Source organism: Crinia signifera, chromosome 8 (genome assembly GCF_055691185.1).
Source record: "Crinia signifera chromosome 8, ASM5569118v1, whole genome shotgun sequence".
NCBI classification, from domain to species: Eukaryota; Metazoa; Chordata; class Amphibia; order Anura; family Myobatrachidae; genus Crinia; species Crinia signifera.
Genome location: NC_139224.1, coordinates 161,636,610 through 161,658,783, shown reverse-complemented (window position 1 = coordinate 161,658,783; position 22,174 = coordinate 161,636,610). Strand labels below are relative to the sequence as shown.

The 22,174-nt window shown below is 46.0% G+C and overlaps 1 protein-coding gene across 2 annotated transcripts; it reads left to right on the top strand.

Moving 5' to 3' along the window:
- Positions 1–6,319: 6,319 nt before the first annotated feature.
- TMEM125 (transmembrane protein 125) lies at positions 6,320–21,572 on the top strand. Of its 2 annotated transcripts, none has more exons than XM_083158139.1 (2): positions 6,320–6,417; positions 19,154–21,572. In XM_083158139.1, exon 2 carries the CDS (start codon positions 19,585–19,587, stop codon positions 20,239–20,241), a length of 657 nt encoding a protein of 218 aa, XP_083014265.1. In that variant the 5' UTR covers positions 6,320–6,417; positions 19,154–19,584; the 3' UTR covers positions 20,242–21,572. The 2 variants fall into 2 exon arrangements, with proteins under 2 accessions (XP_083014265.1, XP_083014266.1); XM_083158140.1 differs by lacking the exon at positions 6,320–6,417 and adding an exon at positions 15,990–16,166.
- The last annotated feature ends 602 nt before the right edge of the window (positions 21,573–22,174 follow it).

The window sequence follows — 22,174 nt, the reverse complement described above, 5'->3', positions numbered from 1 at the left end:
CCCATGGGCAGTGATCCCCATAGGGCAGAGCATATGGAACCTGCGTGGGCCAGGGCCCTAGGCAGGTCAGTAAACGCTTTGGTGCAGCTTTTGGACAGGCAGAGTGATGGGCTGGTAGAATCACAGAGACCTATGCCATCATCTCAGCAGTCGTCGGGCTCCTTGCCTCTTACCCAGGCAGATCCTGCACTTATCCAGGTGATGCAGGATACTGCAAAAGGGATTAACAGGTTCAGTGAAATGCTGGACAAAATGGATGATGTGGCAGGGACCCCTAGAAGGTCTTATGCCTTAACTACTGTGGTAGATGAAGAGGAAGGAGAGTATACTGACATCCCCTGGGATCAGGGTGATGATTTGGAAGAGAACTCTGCTGCTGGTATAGAGGATTTCATTATAGCTGTGAAGCAGGCTTTAAAGCTGACTGTGGAGGATAAGACTCCTGTTAAAGGTGTTTTTAAGCGACAGCGGAAGGAGGCTGTTACTTTTCCTTCAGATGAGGGGTTACAGGAATTGTTAGAAGGGGCTTGGAAAACTCCTGATAAGAGGCTTCAGATGCCTAAGCGATTCCTTAGTCTGTACCCCATGCCAGAGTCTCATGCGGAGCTCTGGGAAAAGGTCCCAGTTGTGGACGCTTCAGTGGCACGTTTGTCCAAGGCTACTGTATTACCAGTACAGGGCGGTGCAGCTTTTAAAGATTCTGTGGATAAAAAGCTGGAGGGAAACCTCAAGGCTATCTTTGAAGGGGTGGGGTTTACCTTACGACCCCTTATTGCTTCAGCCTGGGTTTCTAAGGCCATGATAGAGTGGGCTGGTGAATTATGCACCATGCTGCAGGCTGACCCGGGTGCATTACTGCTGGCAGAAAAGATTAAGGCAGCAGCAGAATATGCAGTTGAAGCAGAGGAGGAAGCTATTAAAATGGCAACCAGAGTGTCCACAGTCTCCATTAATGCCAGGAGAGTGCTTTGGCTAAAAGCCTGGGAAGCAGACAATGAGTCCAAGAAGGCTCTGGAAACATTAGCCTTCAAAGGAAAGGTACTCTTTGGTACCGAATTAGAGGAGATTATAAAACAGGCCACAGGCGGCAAAAGTACATTTCTGCCGGCCTCCTCAGCAAAGCAGACGTCCAGATTTTCTGCTTTTAAGCCGTCCTTTCGGCCCTCCCCTAGAGGTGGTGCGTCCTTTCGAGGACAGTCTTTCAGGGGAAGGTTTCAGCCCTCTAGAGGCAAGACACAAAAGTCAAAATTTGGCTCTTTTCACAAGAAGCCTGCCAATAAAGGAGAGGATAAACCCTCTGCATGACTGTCAGGGGCTTTGCCCGACAGTGACAAAAGTGGGCGGGCGTCTCACGCTCTTCAGGGACGCTTGGGCTTCTCTAGACCAGGATTCCTGGGTGCTAGACATCATAACACAGGGTTACAAAATCCCTTTCAGAGGGCCACCTCCGAAGAGGTTCATTCCCACATCCTTACCAAAGGAGGCACGGCTGCGTACAGCTCTGGTGAGAGCAGCGCACTCCCTTTTGGAAAAAGGGGTGGTGACACTAGTCCCCAAGACAGAGTGGAAGAAAGGCTTTTACTCCACGCTGTTCCTGGTGCCCAAACCAGACGGGTCTTTCAGACCAATACTAAATTTGAAGTCTCTAAATGTTCATTTATGGGTAGACCATTTCAAAATGGAGTCTCTACGGTCAGTACTCTTGAGTCTGGACCAGGGAGAATTTTTGGCGTCCATGGATGTCCAGGACGCATATTTGCACGTTCCTATACACCCGGAACATCAGACCTTGTTGAGGTTTGCCATAGGAGACCTGCATTTACAATTCCGGGCGTTACCCTTTGGGCTAGCACCGCGCCAAGGGTATTCACAAAGATAATGTCAGTAATGGCGGCGGTGCTGAGGCTCAGGGGAATCACAGTAATACCCTATTTGGACGATCTCCTGTTCAAAGCAGAGTCAGCAGCCATGCTGCAGAGTCACTTGGCAGAGGCCATCAGTTTTTTGCAGGCTCACGGCTGGATTTTAAATTTGCAAAAATCTCAGTTGGTACCGTCACAAAGGCTCCAATTCTTGGGAGTCATACTGGACACCCATCTTCAAGGGCCTGTGGACGGCAGAGGAATCAGCGTTACCAATCAACATCTTGGAGCTGAGAGCTGTCTGGAAAGTCATTTCCTTGGCGGGAGACAGGTTACAGAACCTCCCTTTGAGGATTCAGACCGACAATGCCACAGCTGTGGCGTATCTGAATCACCAGGGAGGTACACGCAGCAGATTGGCCATGTGGGAGGTATCCAGAATCTTCCTATGGGCGGAACAGAATGTTCCAGCTGTATCGGCTATATTCATCCCAGGAATAGAGAATATAGAAGCCGACTTCCTGAGCAGGGAGGAGCTCAAGGAAGGGGAATGGAGCTTACACCCTCAGGTGTTTCACCAAATCACTTCGATGTGGGGAACTCCGGATGTGGACCTGATGGCATCCAGGATCAACCGTCAAGTGCCCAGGTTCTATGCCAGAACAAGGGATCCACTAGCGGAGGCAGTGGATGCCATGACTATTCACTGGCAGGGAGATCTCCTTTATGCATTCCCACCAGTACCAATGTTACCGAGACTTCTGAAGAAAATACAGGGGCAGAAGGTTCCAGTGATCTTAGTGGCCCCAGATTGGCCAAGGAGATCCTGGTACTCGAGGCTTCAGAGGTTGTCTGTGGACTCATGGCGTCTACCTCTGAGACCAGACCTTCTAAGACAAGGCCCTTTCAATCACCTGGATTCAGATCGATTGATTTTGACGGCCTGGCTATTGAAACCACCATTTTGAAAAGAAAAGGGTTTTCTGAGGCAGTAGTACAGACTATGATAAAAGCCAGAAAAGCTGTATCTTCGGCAAATTATTATAGAGTCTGGAAGACTTACATTCGATGGTGTGAGAGAAGAAAGGCTCATACATCTCATTTTAAGCTATCAAGAATGATGGAATTCTTACAAGATGGTTTTTCATCGGGCCTAAGCCTTCAGTCACTGAAGGTGCAGATTTCGGCCTTGTCCATCTATTTCCAGAAAAAGATAGCCATTTTGCCGGAAATTCAAACCTTTTTACAAGGAGTATCCAGGTTGAAACCTCCATACAAGCAACCAGTAGCACCTTGGGATCTATCACTGGTTTTGGAATGCCTTCAAAAGGCACCTTTTGAACCTTTAAGGTCGGCTGACTTTAAGTTTCTTACGTGGAAGCTAGTGTTTTTGTTAGCAGTAGCATCTGCTAAAAGAGTTTCAGAATTGGGAGCTTTGTCATGTAAATCTCCTTTCTTAATTTTTCATGATGACAGGGCTGTTTTAAGAACAGTGCCTCAGTTTTTACCGAAGGTGGTATCTACCTTCCATTTAAATCAGGAGATAGTTCTACCTGTGTTTCAACCCCCAGAGGGTTCTAAGAAAAGGGACAAGTTGAGAACTTTGGATGTTGTGCGTGCCTTACGCATATATGTGGACAGAGTGAAGAGTGTCAGGAAGACTGACACATTGTTGGTATTGTATGACGTACACAAGATTGGTTGGCCTGCATCTAAGCAGACTATTGCTAGGTGGTTGCGGTCTGTGATAGCCTTTGCATACACCAAAGTGGGTAGACCAGTACCGGCCAAAATAAATGCGCATACCACCAGGTCAGTTGCCACCTCTTGGGCGGTTCGACATGGGGCCACAGCTGAGCAGGTTTGCAGAGCTGCCACTTGGTCATCTGTTCACACATTTGCCAAATTCTATAGATTCCATGAGTTCGCGTCGGAGGACGCATCATTCGGGCGAGCAGTGCTGAGAGCTGCAGACCTGAGCGTACCCTCCCAAAGGACCGGCTCTGGAACGTCCCAGTGTTGAGCTGTGTCACCAGGACCATTGAAAGAGAAAAAGGGATTTTTGTAAGAACTTACCGTTCGAATCCCTTTCTCTGATATGGTCCTGGTGACACAGCGATCCCTCCCTTACGCTCAGTAAGTATGCCAGAAGTTTCATGATGTTCATGTTAAAATGGTTAAAAGTTAACAGTTTTCTGTTATAAAATGTGCATATAATATGTGCAGGCGTTTGTACTGAGTTAATGTATTCCAGTGGCTTTGAAAGATGAACTGAAGAGTCCAGGGATGCAGTAGGGGAGGAGCCTACCCTCTAAAACTTTAGGATAGGTGCCTGGCTCCTTCGGACCCTCCTACATCCCAGTGTTGAGCTGTGTCACCAGGACCATATCAGAGAAAGGGATTCGAACGGTAAGTTCTTACAAAAATCCCTTTATCCCGGCTGTATTATACATTGACCCATATCAGGTATGACAATGGCCATGCACCATACATTCGTTATGTAATATCCCGGCTGTATTATACATGGACCCATATCAGGTATGACAATGACCATGCACCATACATTCGTTATGTAATATCCCGGCTGTATTATACAATGATCTGGGATTGGACAGACATTGGGCATGAAGGTGTGAAAGGCTCCAGAGCTGGCAGAGAGAAGGTATTTTATCTATCTGTGCAACCAGTCCATTCACATTTATATGACATTCGTCATTCTGCTGTCTCTATTTATGGAGCGTCTTATCTGATTATATACTGCCCCACCCTCTGCCCTTTATACAGTGTGCTATAGACAGAATAACTCTGTGCCACTTACATACGTTTCTGTACAGTGAGATTCCTGGGGGAGGGGGGGCAGAGGGCTGTTATGGGAAAGTAGAAAGGAGATAGAATAAGGTGGAGGAATAAAGAGTCACCCAAAGCAACCAATCAGCTTCTGTCTATCATTTATATACTGTAGTACACTCTATAAAACATTCCTCTCAATATTGTCACTTTATAAATCGTAACGCTCGTGTGGTGTAGCCGTGCATGTGTCCAAAAAGGGGTGTGGCCTATATCATAGGGGTGTGGCCTTGTGAGGTCGCTGAAGGACGTGGCCTTTGTAATAGGGGCGCGGCTTTGCCGGTGATCGCTGAAGAGATGCCGTGGATGGAGCCGGGGGCTGCCAAGTTGCTAGGGGAACACTGGGCACACCCTGAAAATGATAAAAACGGGGGTTGCGGCGCTAGGCCCCACCCTCTACCCAAGGCCATGCCCAAACTCCTCTTAGCTCCACTCCCTTTTCAGACCAACGATGGAGGGAAATCATCTGGTTCTACCCCATCGATGGCAAAATCTACATTGTCCATAAGCCACCGATGATTAGATTAAGGCTGCATAGGCATGAGTGCATTTACGAGCCTGTGAATTTTGTAATTGGTTAATAAAGTTTTGTTGCTAGGTAGATTACCCAAGAGCCTTAGGTATATTTGTTTGTTAGGTGGATTAGCCAATTAGGTAGCTAAGGGGAGGTAGTTTTGTCAGGGGTATATAAGGGGAGTCAGATGATGCTACTTCCTCTTTGAGTCCTGGAATCCCACTCTCCCTTTCCTCTCTCAATTGCTACCTGGCCTGTTGGCTATCACCTAACTGGCTTTTCAAAATATTTAATCAAAATCGTCGGGAAGGCGCTCTTAACCAGCGGTCATGTTGAGGTACAGGTGGTCGCTGTGCGGTGTTGCACCCCTTTTCTGGGACAGCTGGTCTGTGAGGGGACGTTGGCCACTTCCTGGAAGTGTCCTCGCCATGCCAGAGAAGGGGCGGTAAGATCATCACAGCGCGGGCTGTGCCTTAAATAGATTCATCGCCCAGGTTATAAGCTGGTCTCCAAGCACTTTCCTCGCCATCCCTTTTACAAATAGAGTCATGCCATTTAATAAATACCTGTGACCTTTTAACTTATGCCGTGGTTGTCTTTACTTTTAGTGATTAGATGTGTCCGTGTGATTTATTTCTATGGGTCATATAGAGTTAAGCTAGTGTCAAAGGTCAATCATTATCATTCAATAGGGGCCTTATGAATCACTGATGGTCAATGGCCGTCCCTACCATAAACGAAGAATGGAAAGAGGGAGATGGAGAGAAAGCTGGAGAATGAAAGAGAAAGTGAGAGAGAGCACTCTGGAAAGAGAGAGAGAGGAAGGAGGCCCAGAAATATGTGGCAGAGAGACAGGTAGAGCAATAGAGGACTATGGAGGGAGAGAGAACAAGGAAGAGTTAGCAGTACGCAGTGGATTGGGGAACGCTGAGTCTCTGGGCTGTGTACATTGTACAGATGAGCAGGTGGAAGGGAGAGCTCACCTTGCATGTAATGTACCTGCCCTTCTCATGTCCCTGCAGCCAATCAGTGCAGAGACAGCCAGGCAGGAAGAGATAGTGTTTCTACCTGTGAATAATAAACAAGTGCAGGGAATCCTGTATTACAGTGAGGTGACTGCGGAGGAGGCGGCAGGAGGCGGCTTCCCACCTATTGTGCAGAGTCCAGCGCTCGTCCGGACAGACCTGTCCCCAGGTAATGTGTGTGTGTTACATAACAGGTTGTATGTGCCGCAGACTGTTAACTCTTTTATGGCCAAGCACAGGGACAACCGGGACAAGCCACCTGTATGACTACTTGCAGGACATGCTGTGACTTGTAGTTCTACAGCAGCTGGAGAGCCTCCGGTTGCCCCAATCGTGCGGATTGCAGCTGGGAGGGAAGGGGTTACAATTCTTGTGGCCTATGCAGTGCTGGAAACTTTCACAAGCAATTGTCTTGTATAAACAAGGAAGAGTGTACATGTATTTTCTATGGCACATTCTTCCAGCTAGAGATAAGGATATATTGCGTTGGGTTAATGTATCTGATTTCCATCTGAATATTTATAAATCCTTGCAGTGGGCGCTCCCGTACTGTATACCTACACGGTGTCGGTATACTACCCCTGCACCAGCAGATTCCGCAGAGCGCTGTACACTATACAGCACACGGTGATCACTGGACTCTGGTGTTGTACTGGGAACCGGCGTCACTGAAGCTGTAATTACAGATTATAAGCAGCGGTCCTAAGTCCAATGCCAGGTTCATCGATTGTTAGACAAGGGCGCAGTTGTTCTGATCGCGGCCTCCATTGCATCTGCGGCCTTTTCTGATATATCGCAGCGGATAACCTCCATCACTGTGAGCTTTATACTGATCAGCTTATTCTGAATCCAGAAACTCAGGGATCATCAGGGTCCATCCTGTGGGAACATCAGTCCAACGGGGAATGGGTAAAAACCGGGCCCAGACAAGACCGCCGGACCGGACATCAAGATCTGCAGTCCGGAGCTTGTAGTGTGCGGTCCGGGGGGTGTCCCGTCTTGGGGGTGTCCTATCCGGGGGGCTTCAAGTGACAGCTGTGACCAGGGAGAGGAGGAGGAGGGGGAGAATAAAGCCTCCCTGTATGGTCCGGGAATGTAGCAAAAAACGAATGGTCCGAACCACTCCTCTTCCCCATGTCCCTGGTGAAAGCTATCACAGGCATCCCCCTGGACAAGACACCCCCAGGATGGGACACTCCCCTGGGACACTACAAGCTCCGGACCGCAGCCTTTGATGTCCGGTCCGGTGGTACAGGGTCTTGTCCGGGTCCACTTTTTACATAGTCCCATCCAATGTCTGTGTTTGTTTGGGTTGTGCCGACGGAGGTTGGGCGCCTGTTGCAGGCTGTAGATATTACCGGTACTACTGGCGGCAGCAGCTGCAGAGGGTAACAGTCGGTGGTGCAACCAGGTATCCGGAAGGCTGACAGACGATGTCTAGTTCAACACCATATAGTAAATATACAAGTGGTCGATATGGTCAAAAGGTTGACGCAAACAAATAGTCGAAATGGATATAGTCAAGTCAACACTTGAACAGGTTGACGGACATGGGTTTTCATGTTTTTTTTTTTCATTTTTGAACGTTTTCATACTTTACCATCCCTGTAGACTCTGATTGGGAATGGTAATGTGTCCCAAGGGTACGTTGTACACTAATTGGGCCACATGCTCACGTCAACTCATGTCAACTTTTTTCATGTGTCAACTTTTTGCTTGTGTTAACTTTTTTCCAGTGTAAAGCTTGTGTACGTAGACATTGTCGACCTCATATACCACACCCGTGCAACCATAGGCATGCAGAGACACAGATACTCGTGTAATGTGGTAGATCTGGTGGCATTTGCGACCTCTTTGCATCTGACTAAACCGGACCCTTTGTTTATAGCTAATTATCTTTATCTCAGACTACATGAGGTCAGGTAGGACGTTCCACGAAGATTAAGGCCCAGCAATCTGGACTGTAGTTATCAGTGTTGGTTTAGGGTTTATGTTGGGTTAGAGTTTGTGATAAGACTTTCGTAAATTTAGTCTTAACTTTCCCAACTTTTACAAGCATATAAAGCCAGTATATGAGGTAAATTATACAGGGCCGGAAGAGAGCTCTCTATGCCACACCGTACCGGTCCCGCTCCCGAACCTGTGACTTCGTGACTCAGCATCGGATCACCATCATGACCAGCACTGCCCCCCCAAATGGACCCAATCAGCTCATGCTTAAGTAAAAATAAGCCCACTACTGTAACTTCTCTGATTTGCTGCTCAGTCTTTGGATTAAATGCTGAGTCCAACGTCCCAGGCCCAGAAATAAAGTTCCCTTGTATTGTATTCTTATACAACTAAACCTTGTGCCTGGTTCACCCTAATATTACATTTTCTGCCTGAATGTGTTGCAGCTAAATACTTTGACACAGTAGATAGTTCAATAATAATAAATAAGCTTTTTTTAGCCACTTGGAACCGAATACATTTGGAAACCCCCCAAAACATTCAACTTCAAACAATTGTTTCTGAATGATTACGTCCTTATATGTGCAACCAGGAAATCCGTGAATCAAAGACTCTATAATTAGCTCAGTGGTAGCAACAGAGCCAGATCTGCTGTGTGACAGTAAATAAGGGTGCAGGAGGTGTCAAGGAGACCTCAAGATACAAGGTCAGCATGTAGACTATCGGGATGTCAGCAGTCGAAATCACAGCGCCGGAACTGCTGGCATCCTGAATTTTGAGGACTCTTTCAGTTATTCCGCAGGGGAGTTTGGGGGGGTGGTGGTGGTGGTGGTTAGGGTATGGCACTAAAAAAGGGGGGAGGGATAGACTGTTGGGGGGGGGGATAGGGTTCAGAATCGGGTAGGGAGGGTTAGGGGGTGGGGTAGAAGGTAAGTGTATTAGTATAATTACCCAGCCCCTGTCAGGATTCTTATCATCAGGATGCTGCTGACGGTCTTCTGTCTGCCTGCATCCCGACCATCAGACAACCCAGAGGCGGAACTACCATTGGTGCAGCGCACCGGGGCCCCTGAGGACTAATGGGCCCATTGCTGCCCACACCAGCAATGACTTTCTGGGGTGGGGTAGAGGAGGGGGGACAAATTATTTTTTTGCCACTCACAAATTCCACCACTGGAACATCCGTATGTATTCCATATATCTTATACTATAAATACAGGAAAGTGGCCAAATTCAATGAACAAAAATAATGATACCATGAGTCCAACATTGCTTTATGCAAATAGGGCTGTCCATAGGGTGGCCCTGCATATACATAAAGAATATTTCATTTAATCCCATTAGCAGTGTAGGACTCGGGTTTGATGGGCCCACCAGAGAATGCAGTGGTAAGGATGCTTAAGGGGTGTGGTCAGTGGGCAGAGAGGGTGTGGCCAGCCACTACAGAGGGACTTGGCCATCCATTATATAGGACATGCAAAGGACCGGGCCTCATTGTAAAGGAGAGGAGAGGGGTGTCAGGACCACACACAATTGATTAGCATCCACCGCGGGGTCAGACCCAGTGTCACTATCTGCACAAGGAAACAAACAGAAAGAATATAAACGTAGACAACAAAGATCAAAGTACAGAGCCCGGGCTATAAACATTCTGTACCCATTGCGTGTGTATATCACGCCTTTTAATGTATTTTAACATGTAGCTGAGGCTTGCACGGCCCTGTCATACATGCTTTTGCACCCTCTAATGTCATACAGTATGCTCCAAATCAACTCTCCGTGCTTCCATACTCGCCACATGACCGAACATGTGTAAAGGTGCCCATACACAGTGCGATGGTGCTGTGCGATGCATGTTCCCATTGCACAGCACATAAAGTCTGTGCAGCCCGTGCTTTTAGTACTAGATTGCATCGTATCTAGTACAGGTAGCACGGTGCTGTAGCACATTGTATGCTTTTTGTACTAGATGCTATGCAATATATTACTAAAAGCACGGAGTTCATCGCACCGTGTATGGGCTCCTTTATGCAGTTATTTTTTTTAAATTTCTAAAATTAATATATATTTTTTATTGTGGAATTGAAACCCCATGATTAAATAAACTGCCGGCTATGGGGAAACTTATCTCTTACTGCGCCGGGCCATACTGTATCACCAGAACAGCCATACTGTATCACCGGAACAGCCATACCATATCTCTTACTGCGCCGGGCCATACTGTATCACCAGAACAGCCATACTGTATCACCGGAACAGCCATACCATATAATTAGAACACAAACAGTCATACTGTATCATCAGAACACAAACAGCCATAAAATATCACCGGAACAGCCATACTATATCACCGGAAGAAGTATGGCTCTACTGCATCTCCGGAACAGCCATACTGTATCACCGGAGCAGCCATACTATATCACCGGAATAAGTACGGCTCTACTGCATCACCGGAATAGTCATACTGTAACACCGGAAAACGAACAGCCATACTTTATCATCGGAACATGAACAGTCATACGGTATCACCAGAACAGCCATACTGTATCACTGGAACAAGAACAGTCGTACCATATCACCGGAACAACCATACTGTATCACCGGAATAAGAACGGCTCTACTGTATCACCGGAACAGTCATACTGTATCACCGGAAAACGAACAGCCATACTTTATCATCAGAACATGAACAGCCATATTGTATCAAAGGAACAGCCATACTGTATCACCAGAACAAGAACAGTCGTACCATATCACCGGAACAACCATACTGTATCACCGGAATAAGAACGGCTATACTGTATCACCGGAACAGTCATACTGTATCACCGGAACAGTTGAATATGACCACAATTAGCATTATCAGATATAATATATATACATATGGCTTTTTTCGAAGAAGACAAATTGGGGTCGGCATAATAAGCAGCAATAAAAGTGGATAAGTGAGAAAAGGCAACCAATCAGCTGCTACGTATAATTTTATAGAATGTACTTGATCAATGTTGCCATGGGCAACTTCTCCACTGGATATATGTCATGTCTAATGTCCCTGTTACTCTAAAATACTGCCATCTGTTGGCAGCAAGTGATACTACATCTACTAGCCTTCGAAGCTTTAGCTTCGAGAGGGCTTACTAGTGTATAAATATGTTGCTATCCCCTCTGCATCGAGGTGTAACTGAAACTCCCCTTCTTGCTATCTCTCTACTGTCTGTATCATCCTAGTACTATCAAATGACTCCGGTGGGTGCACTGCAATAAGACGTTAGGAGTTAGTGGCAGGACTGGTAACACATAGCACCATGCTCTTTATTAGAAAACAAGAGATGGAACGTTCTGCTTTTCAGCTCTTCCTATGGGTCCATACTGACGTTATTAATGGCGGATGAAGGTGTCACTGTTTTCTCTATGGCCTGAATCTATATGTATTATTGTCCATATTGGGGGCGTATATCTACCTCCGTCTGCCATCAAAATGGCTCTGGTGTCTCAGTTCCATCGGCCAGTCTGTGGCTGCAGGGTTACTCAGAAGGTTGATTATCTATACAGGCCTATGGAGGGATACTGTATCTGTACAGGCCTACGGAGGGACACTGTATCTGAACAGGCCTACGGAGGGACACTATCTGTACAGGCCTACGGAGTGACACTATATCTGTACAGGCCTACGGAGGGACACTATCTGTACAGGCCTACGGAGTGACACTATATCTGTACAGGCCTACGGAGGGACACTATCTGTACAGGCCTACGGAGGGACACTGTATCTATACAGGCCTACGGAGGGACACTGTATCTATACAGGCCTACGGAGGGACACTGTATCTGAACAGGCCTACGGAGGGACACTATCTGTACAGGCCTACGGAGGGATACTGTATCTATACAGGCCTACGGAGGGACACTGTATCTGTACAGGCCTACGGAGGGACACTGTATCTATACAGGCCTACGGAGGGACACTGTATCTGTACAGGCCTACGGAGGGACACTGTATCTATACAGGCCTATGGAGGGACACTGTATCTGTACAGGCCTACGGAGGGACACTATCTGTACAGGCCTACGGAGGGACACTGTATCTGTACAGGCCTACGGAGGGACACTATATCTGTACAGGCCAACGGAGGGACACTGTATCTGTACAGGCCAACGGAGGGACACTGTATCTGTACAGGCCAACGGAGGGACACTAGAGGTTATTCTGGTTGATTCGCAAGGCTGCGAATTTGCAGCCTTGCAAATCCACCAAACCATGCCCGGGGAATGAACAATGCATGGAATGCTGGGCGTTCTCATATGGTAATGAGGCAGCCTGGTACCCCCCGCCCTTCTCCGCCCCCACACGCCGTCATGGGCGCGTACACCCGGTGAACCGAAAGTTCGCTGTGGGTGCACGCACCATACGTCTGCACATGTACAGAAACCCGCCTGCGCATGTGCAGACACGCAACATCAGTCCTGTGTGCGAATGCACGCAGGATCTAACAAACTTGAATAACCCCCACTGTATCTGTACAGGCCTATGGAGGGACACGTTATCTATACAGACCTACGGAGGGACACTGTATCTGTACAGACCTACGGAGGGACACTGTATCTGTACAGGCCTACGGAGGGACACTGTATCTGTACAGGCCTACGGAGGGACACTGTATCTGTACAGGCCTACGGAGGGACACTGTATCTGTACAGGCCTACGGAGGGACACTGTATCTGTACAGGCCTACGGAGGGACACTATATCTATACAGACCTATGCTATCTATACAGACCTATGGAGGGACACGTTATCTATACAGGTCTATGGAGGGACACGTTATCAATACAGTCCTATGGAGGGACACGTTATCTATACAGTCCTATGGAGGGACACGTTATCTATACAGGTCTATGGAGGGACACGTTATCTATACAGACCTATGGAGGGACACGTTATCTATACAGATCTATGGAGGGACACGTTATCAATACAGTCCTATGGAGGGACACGTTATCTATACAGTCCAATGGAGGGACACGTTATCTATACAGGTCTATGGAGGGACACGTTATCTATACAGTCCTATGGAGGGACACGTTATCTATACAGGTCTATGGAGGGACACGTTATCTATAAGGACCTACAGAGGGACACGTTATCTATACAGGTCTATGGAGGGACACGTTATCTATACAGACCTACAGAGGGACACGTTATCTATACAGATCTATGGAGGGACACGTTATCTATACAGACCTATGGAGGGACACGTTATCTATACAGGTCTATGGAGGGACACGTTATCTATAAGGACCTACAGAGGGACACGTTATCTATACAGACCTACAGAGGGACACATTATCTATACAGTCCTACGGAGGGACACGTTATCTATAGAGACCTACAGAGGGACACGTTATCTATACAGACCTATGGAGGGACACGTTATCTATACAGAACTATGGAGGGACACGTTATCTATACAGTCCTACGGAGGGACACGTTATCTATACAGACCTACAGAGGGACACGTTATCTATACAGACCTATGGAGGGACACGTTATCTATACAGGCCTACGGAGGGACACGTTATCTATACAGACCTATGGAGTGACACGTTATCTATACAGGTCTATGGAGGGGCACGTTATCTATACAGATCTATGGAGTGACACATTATCTATACAGGTCTATGGAGGGACACGTTATCTATACAGACCTACAGAGGGACACGTTATCTATACAGTCCTATGGAGGGACACGTTATCTATACAGATCTATGGAGGGACACGTTATCTATACAGTCCTATGGAGGGACACGTTATCTATACAGGTCTATGGAGGGACACGTTATCTATAAGGACCTACAGAGGGACACGTTATCTATACAGGTCTATGGAGGGACACGTTATCTATACAGACCTACAGAGGGACACGTTATCTATACAGTCCTATGGAGAGACACGTTATCTATACAGATCTATGGAGGGACACGTTATCTATACAGTCCTATGGAGGGACACGTTATCTATACAGGTCTATGGAGGGACACGTTATCTATAAGGACCTACAGAGGGACACGTTATCTATACAGGTCTATGGAGGGACACGTTATCTATACAGACCTACAGAGGGACACGTTATCTATACAGTCCTATGGAGAGACACGTTATCTATACAGACCTATGTAAGGACACGTTATCTATACAGACCTATGGAGGGACACGTTATCTATACAGGTCTATGGAGGGACACGTTATCTATAAGGACCTACAGAGGGACACGTTATCTATACAGACCTACAGAGGGACACGTTATCTATACAGTCCTACGGAGGGACACGTTATCTATACAGACCTACAGAGGGACACGTTATCTATACTGACCTATGGAGGGACACGTTATCTATACAGACCTATGGAGGGACACGTTATCTATACAGAACTATGGAGGGACACGTTATCTATACAGACCTACAGAGGGACACGTTATCTATACAGACCTAACTATGGAGGGACACGTTATCTATACAGGCCTACGGAGGGTCACGTTATCTATACAGACCTATGGAGTGACACGTTATCTATACAGGTCTATGGAGGGTCACGTTATCTATACAGATCTATGGAGTGACACATTATCTATACAGGTCTATGGAGGGACACGTTATCTATACAGACCTACAGAGGGACACATTATCTATACAGACCTACAGAGGGACACATTATCTATACAGACCTACGGAGGGACATGCTATCTATACAGACCTATGGAGGGACACGTTATCTATATAGGTCTATGGAGGGACACGTTATCTATATAGGTCTATGGAGGGACACGTTATCTATACAGGTCTATGGAGGGACACGTTATCTATACAGGTCTATGGAGGGACACGTTATCTTTACAGACCTACGGAGGGACACGTTATCTATACAGGTCTATGGAGGGACACCTTATCTATACAGACCTATGGAGGGACACGTTATCTATATAGGTCTATGGAGGGACACGTTATCTATACAGTCCTATGGAGGGACACGTTATCTATATAGGTCTATGGAGGGACACGTTATCTATACAGTCCTATGGAGGGACACGTTATCTATATAGGTCTATGGAGGGACACGTTATCTATATAGTCCTATGGAGGTACACGTTATCTGTAAAGGGGTGTACACATGGAGCGATTTTTGCTAGGGAGCGATTTTGACTAAGCCATTTGACTAGATACAACAGCGATTTTGTCTATGGGCGATTTTGACTATACTAGAATGAACAAACTTGGTTGGTACTCATTGCAGGTCGCCTAGTGAATATCTCCCTCAGCAGTAAATAGCAGCAATTTTTACTAGACAGCCAGCGATCTAGTCAAAATATTCTTGCCTGGCCACTCTTTTTTACTAGGTGATATTATAGGGCGATTTGTCTAACCTTTACAGCGATCTTTACTAACCTTCTAAGGAATTTTGACTATGTAGTCAAAATCGCTTAGAAGGATCGCTCCGTGTGTACACCCATTAAGACTGATGAAGGAACTCTTTAGGAGGAAGATGGGATGTACGTATATGTGTGGGACTGTCTGAAGGTCCCCATCATCCCCACAGCTACCCAGTACTCATCCCCATGAAGTAGCCAGCACACTTATATTTCGTATGCTGTAAGTTTCCTGTCCTCCCCAGCCAGTTCTGCTGACAAGCTGTATCCTGCAATGTGCGACTCCTCTATCCTGCCCCCAGTAGTGGGGACATGAAGGGTTACAGGCTGCGCCTCCCCTCCTTTGTATGGCTGCAGTCAGAGTAACTTGGTGACAGGGAGAGCAGCTGGTGACAAGAGTCATATTCTGTGACAGCAATGAGACATCACCGCCACCTCTCAGAGCACTCTCCTGCTCTCTAGCTGTCTCTCTGGCACCCTGCGCTGCTGTGACTCTCTGTGTGCCTCATGCCTCAGCTCTGCACACCTGGAGGCTCCCAGGGCAGGTAAGATGTACAGGCCTCCCTCATCATCACATTATACGTATCAGCCTATAGGGGGACATGATACACACAAGGGGGTTTATTTACTAAGGTGGGAGTCCTAGTTCAGATGGGATGTTGCTAGGGGCAACCAATCAGAATCTACTTATTTATTTAGCTCCTTCTAGAAAATAATAGATAGAATTGGTATATATATATAATTTATTTATTACCAGCTATTTATATAGCGCACACATATTCCGCAGCGATGTACAGAGAATAGTTGAACATTCACATCAGTCCCTGCCCCAGTGGAGCTTACAATCTATATTCCCTACCACATGTACACGCACACACAGACATTCTAGGGTTAATTTTGTTGGAAGCAAATTAGCTTACTTGTATATTTTTGGAATGTGGGAGGAAACCGGAGTATCCGGAGGAAACCCACGCAAGTACGGGAAGAATATACAAACTCCGCACAGTTAGAGCCATGGTGGGAATCGAACCCATGACCTCAGTGCTGTGAGGCAGTAATGCTGCTATCCATTACACCATCCGTTACTGCCCCAATATATATATATATATATCCGCCCTGTATTATATAATGGCTCGCTAATGTCCTCTGCGTGTGTGTACACAGGTGTTCTGTTGTGTTTGTCACTAGGTGAGTTTGTGTACTGTATACGTGATTGTCCCTAACCCGGCATATATACAGTATATACATGTGTATGTGTTTATGGGTGAGTGTGTCTGTCGCTGGGTGACACTGTCTTCCCCAGTGTAAACATGTGTGGCGTTATATCTATGTATACGGGAGATAATGTCTAGCCTTGTGTTTACTTGTGATAGTGATTAACCCTACTATATACATATATATAGATATACTGTGTCTATATACATTGGTATCGGTGACCTGGCTCCCCTGTGGCTTGACCAACAGATTAAATTATATAGATTTTATATCATTTAGATTGTAAGCTTGCAGTTAAGAGATGTCAGTGCTGATATGGGTGTAAACATGTTTTAAATGGGGATGTACAATATGGGGTTAGCTTTTATTTTTCACTGACTTTTTCTGTTTGTAGGCCACGCCCCATTGCCACGCCCCCAATTTTCAGGCACGTGCCTACGCCGTGCATTAATGTCCCTCCCTCTGTGGATTAGGAGTTGGGAGGTATGGGTTGCTGGGGGCCCAAAGCATATGCTTGTACCTGGGCCTACGAGTCACTAGTTCCACCACTGCCCACCCTGCTGGTCTATTTAGGTTTTCTCCTGGTTTCTTTTATTTACAATATCTTTTTCTTTCATTTATTTGTGTCCCTTTTGTAAAATAGTTGGTCTCCTTACCATAGCAAACAATCAGAATATATCTATTATCTTCTAGAATTAAATAAGAAGTAGAACCTGATTGGTTGCTATGGGCAACATTTTAACTTCTCTACCATGACACACACAGAGTTTGTGTTTTGTTTTTAGACAGAATACAATAAATCTGCCGGTCCGATGTGGGGCTTCAGAAGTCAGGACTCAGATACTGTATGCAGGGCCACCATCAAGGGGGTGCTGTGGGTACAGCTGTTCTGGGCCCGGCCAAACTGAGAGAGAGGGAAGGGCCCAGGCCATTCATATTGCCCACCGCACCCCCCTCCCCCTCCGCTGTGCTTCTTCACATCAGGATGCTGGCGGACAATTAATTTGTGGCACCGGGTGGTGAGCCAAACAGAGATTGTATACCGTTAGCCAATCAGAACAGCTGCCGGTATGCGAGCTCTGATTGGCTCACCACCCAATGCCGTATATTAATTGGCCAACTGGTCTCTGAAGGTGAAGCCTGCGCTCTGTGAGCAGGGCTTAGTTCAACCACTGAGCAGCGCAGGCAGCACAGAGGAAGGGGGATGGGGAGACGGGTGATAAGTGAGGGTGAGGGTGGGGCTGGGGGTTGCCAGGGCCCGGACTAGAAATCAGTCCCAGGCCCCAAAATTCCTAGTGGCAGCCCTACCTGTATGTCTGTAACTTTGGATGTATTTGGCACGTATCAGGAAGCAAATTATGACATGAATAAATTAGGTCATGTGCGTACCCAATTTCTTTGTCTCACAGCTATGAGAACACTAACCTGGGAGCTAGTTGGCAGAGACTGCCTATCTTCAGGTTACTGCGCTGGTATCTTTTTCCAGGATATTTAAATTATGGGGAATTGTGTTGTTTTTGTATTAATGTAGCAGTTTAACTGATTTGTTTTTATCCAATAGAATTTGTTTGTGGTAAATACTTTTCTAAATTCCTGCATAAATCATTCTGTTTTCTGGTATGGAGTTGATTTTTTAAGGTTTTGAATAAAGCTGTTATTAATGATTTGCAGCTTGTTAAAGTCGCCATGGAAACCACAGTCAAGTGACATGGATGCAGTGACCAGGGAGGCTTTGTAATATTCTTCATCTTAAAACCCCATTAACACCATTACATGGCCACTGAGTTGCTTCCTGACTGACTGGCTCAGGAGAGGCACTTACTGTATTGCTGTCTCTGCCATAAATTTCAATTGTTGGCAAAGGAGTCAACAAATACAGCGGCAAAGGAAAGGGAAAAACAAGTTTGTCAGTTAAACCACAGCTACTATAGCATCACAGAATTTACAATCCTATCTGCATGTCAGACAGACATACTGTAAGTATAAAAACAACAAAATGGAAGCTTAATCGCCATTTTGTCCCATACCAAAACACAAAGTATAAAATAACTTTCCAGAAAATTAATTACAGCCAGATACCTCAGGTCTTATATGTCATAAATGTGCCTATTATTAGCGTCTATTATCCTAATCCTTCAAATGACATCTGGTCCATTACACTTAATAGTTTCAGCTACAAAAATACGTATCAAAGATAAAAGTTTGCTAAAACTAGAATTAAAGTTCTATTTCATGGGAGTTTGTTGAATGTCTGAGACTAACACATTTGCCAGAATGTTTATGTGAATAATAAATACGTCTTCTTTTGTGTTTTTAGTTGACGCTAAACTCAGAAGATTGAAGGGAGATCCCGCTAACATGGATTAAAGGAGAACATGCTCCTGTAGATCAACAGGAACTAACGCAAAGGAATTGGTATCTTTGAAGACGTAGAATTACGGACGTATTTATATGACACTTATTTGTTGACCTTTGATTTCCTGTCATTGTGTCCATGAACTATATCTACTAGGTCTCTATGGCTGCATAATGGTTATTCTCTAATACAATCTCCTTCCACGGATGAGTCTTCAGTAGACCTAAATATGAAACATCCCATGGACATCTTACCTCTGGATTGTGCTTCTTAAACTCATAAGATCCTTCTTTGCAAGCCATGGCAGACAGTCTGGAACGCTTTACTTAAAACTTGGCCTTCAATTTCACTATATCCCTAAACTGAACCATCTCTAATCCTCTGCTTTAAGGATGTCGGCAATTGACGAGTTGCCACCACCAAGGGCCCGACCCAACCAAGGGCAGATACAGGATGATGCTTTGGAGGAACACACAGAACTGTGGTGGTCTAGGGAGCCGGTCAAGTCGATACTGTGCTACTCCTTGGCAGTTGTCCTGATCGTGGCAAGTGGGATTGGTGGCATTGTGCTTCTGTCCACCACCACCAGTCGATCGGGAGAGTGGAGACTAGGTGTGGGTTCAACTCTCTGTATACTTGCTCTGCTGATTTTACTCAAGCAACTTCTCAGCTCCGCTATCCAGGACATGAACTGCGTCAGCAGGCGTGAGCACATCAACATGCTTAAGAGCGGCGGTCTATCGGATATAATAGTTTTCCTTGTCAGTTCCGTCGTTATCCTGATATGTGGAATCGTCCTTCTGGTTATTTCTATCTCAGGAGAAACTCCAGGCTACCCTCCCATGCTGGTCACCATGCACACTGTGGGGGTGTCCTTGGTGGTTGTGGGAGTGGTTATCCTTGTTTGTGTTTTGATATGTGTTCTAATGATGTTGTGTAGGTCTTGTGCCACCAACCGCTTCCATCCTAGGAATATGAGTATATTCTCCATCTCTGGGCAGCTGTACCGGCGGCAGAACACCACTTCCAGCCTGGCCAACCTCATCTAAGTCCAGGTTGAGTTGAGTTCTTCTGTATCCTAAAACATTCTGTGGACCTGAGCCAAAATTAATAACAGCTGGATCGGCTGGATCTATGAGACGTGTCATGGAGTACCGCAACTCCAATACAACAAGTACTGTATGTCTGATCCAGGGATATTTACTTGAAGTAGACATTTCTTTATAGCATAAAATGCTATCAATAAGACAACAGGTCTGAGTACATTGTACATATTTAACATTTATCCGTCTTAATTTCCTACAACAATCAGAAGAACAATTATGAGTATTTCAATTCCTCCACTGACTTTGCCGATCTGTATAAGGTAGGAGAGCAAGTCTCAGTTAGGAGAAACATCTGAGTACGGACAGTCCATTCTATCACTAGGGATGTAATACTTTCCACAATGTGCCTTATCTGGTTTCAGAAGCTGATGTTAAATCAATGACAGCAAATATACATTACTCACCGGTAACTGTCAAACATTTCCTTTCGTGTTACATCTTTCATCTTACTAGTAAGCCCACTCAAAGCAAAAGTTTGGGAAGCTAGTCTGCTACCTTCTGTAGTTGTGCATGTGTGAGGAAGAGATGCAGATTCACTCTCTGCGATGAGCGATGATCGCTGATGAGTGCAGCGCCAGCCGTCGCCCTGTTTTACAGGAAGAGTGAACCTCTTTCCATAGTCTCCTACTTATCGGACAGTGATTTTCAGAACATCATTTATGGGCAAGAACGCCCAGTGTGTATGCACCTGTTTTCCATGTTTCACTGCTGTTTTCCATGTTTCACTGGTGCACAGGTGCATTTATCATTGACTGGTACATTTTAAAACCACCGGTTATGCTAATTATTCCACTTGTGAGTCTGTGGGGGATCTAGAAAACATGAATTGTTAGGGCTCCCCCAAGACTGTAGCTGGGAGTGACAAATATTTATATTATGTTTAACCCTAAAGACCCGTACACATGGGGCAATTTGGGGCTATTTTCTAAGCAATCTGACAATAAGTCTGGATCGCTCCATGTGTACAGGGTATATCGATGGCAATGCGCGGTCCTGCACTTCCCCATCGCCCGCAGGGATAGACAGTGCATGCTAGATTGCAGCATTTTGCCTATTCTTATAGGAAAGACACCGCTCTGCATGGATTGTTTGGCTAATCGGGAGCATCAAAAAGATCCTTGCTCAACTTTAGGGGGAGATTTATCGTTACTTTTGTATTTTCACGGCGCCCAATATACCGGATGCGATATCGGCCGATATATCAGATGTGATATCGGCTGATATATCGATGCGATCCGAACCGATTTTTGACCTGTTCATAAGGTTTTATGTAGTGTGGGGAGCGCAGCGGAGCCACCGAGCCCGATGTGTGGCGAGCGTATGCGGATTACTACGCTCGCCACACTATATAAAATCATTATGAACAAGTCAAAAATTGGTTCGGATCGCATCGATACATCGGCCGATATTGCATCCGATATATCGGGCACCGTGAAAATACACAAGTACCGATTTATCTATATGATTTACCAATCATATTGTAGCTATCATTTGTCTAGTGCACAGGTTCCCAAACTTGGTCCACACAGTGCATGTTTTGCAGGTCTCCTCACAGAAGTGAATTAATTAGCTCCACCTGTGGATCTTTTAAAATGTGTCAATGAGTAATGAGTTCACCTGTCAGGCGACCTGGAAAACGTGAACTAGGTGAGGTCCTGAGAACTCCTGGTCTAGTGCAGTGGTTGCTAACCCTGATCCTCAAGTTTCCCCTAACAGTGCACATTTTCCAGGTTTCCTTACAGAATCACAAGTGAAAGAATTAGCTCCACCTGTGGGTCTTTTAAAATGTGTCTGAATAATGAGTGCACCTGTGCACCTGCTGGGTGACCTGGAAAGCTTGCACTGTTGGGGGGTACTTGAGGACCAGGCTTGGGAA

Excerpts from the sequence above, each read along its gene's own strand:
- TMEM125 (XM_083158139.1), top strand. The coding sequence starts at position 19,585 with ATGTCGGCAATTGACGAGTTGCCACCACCAAGGGCCCGACCCAACCAA.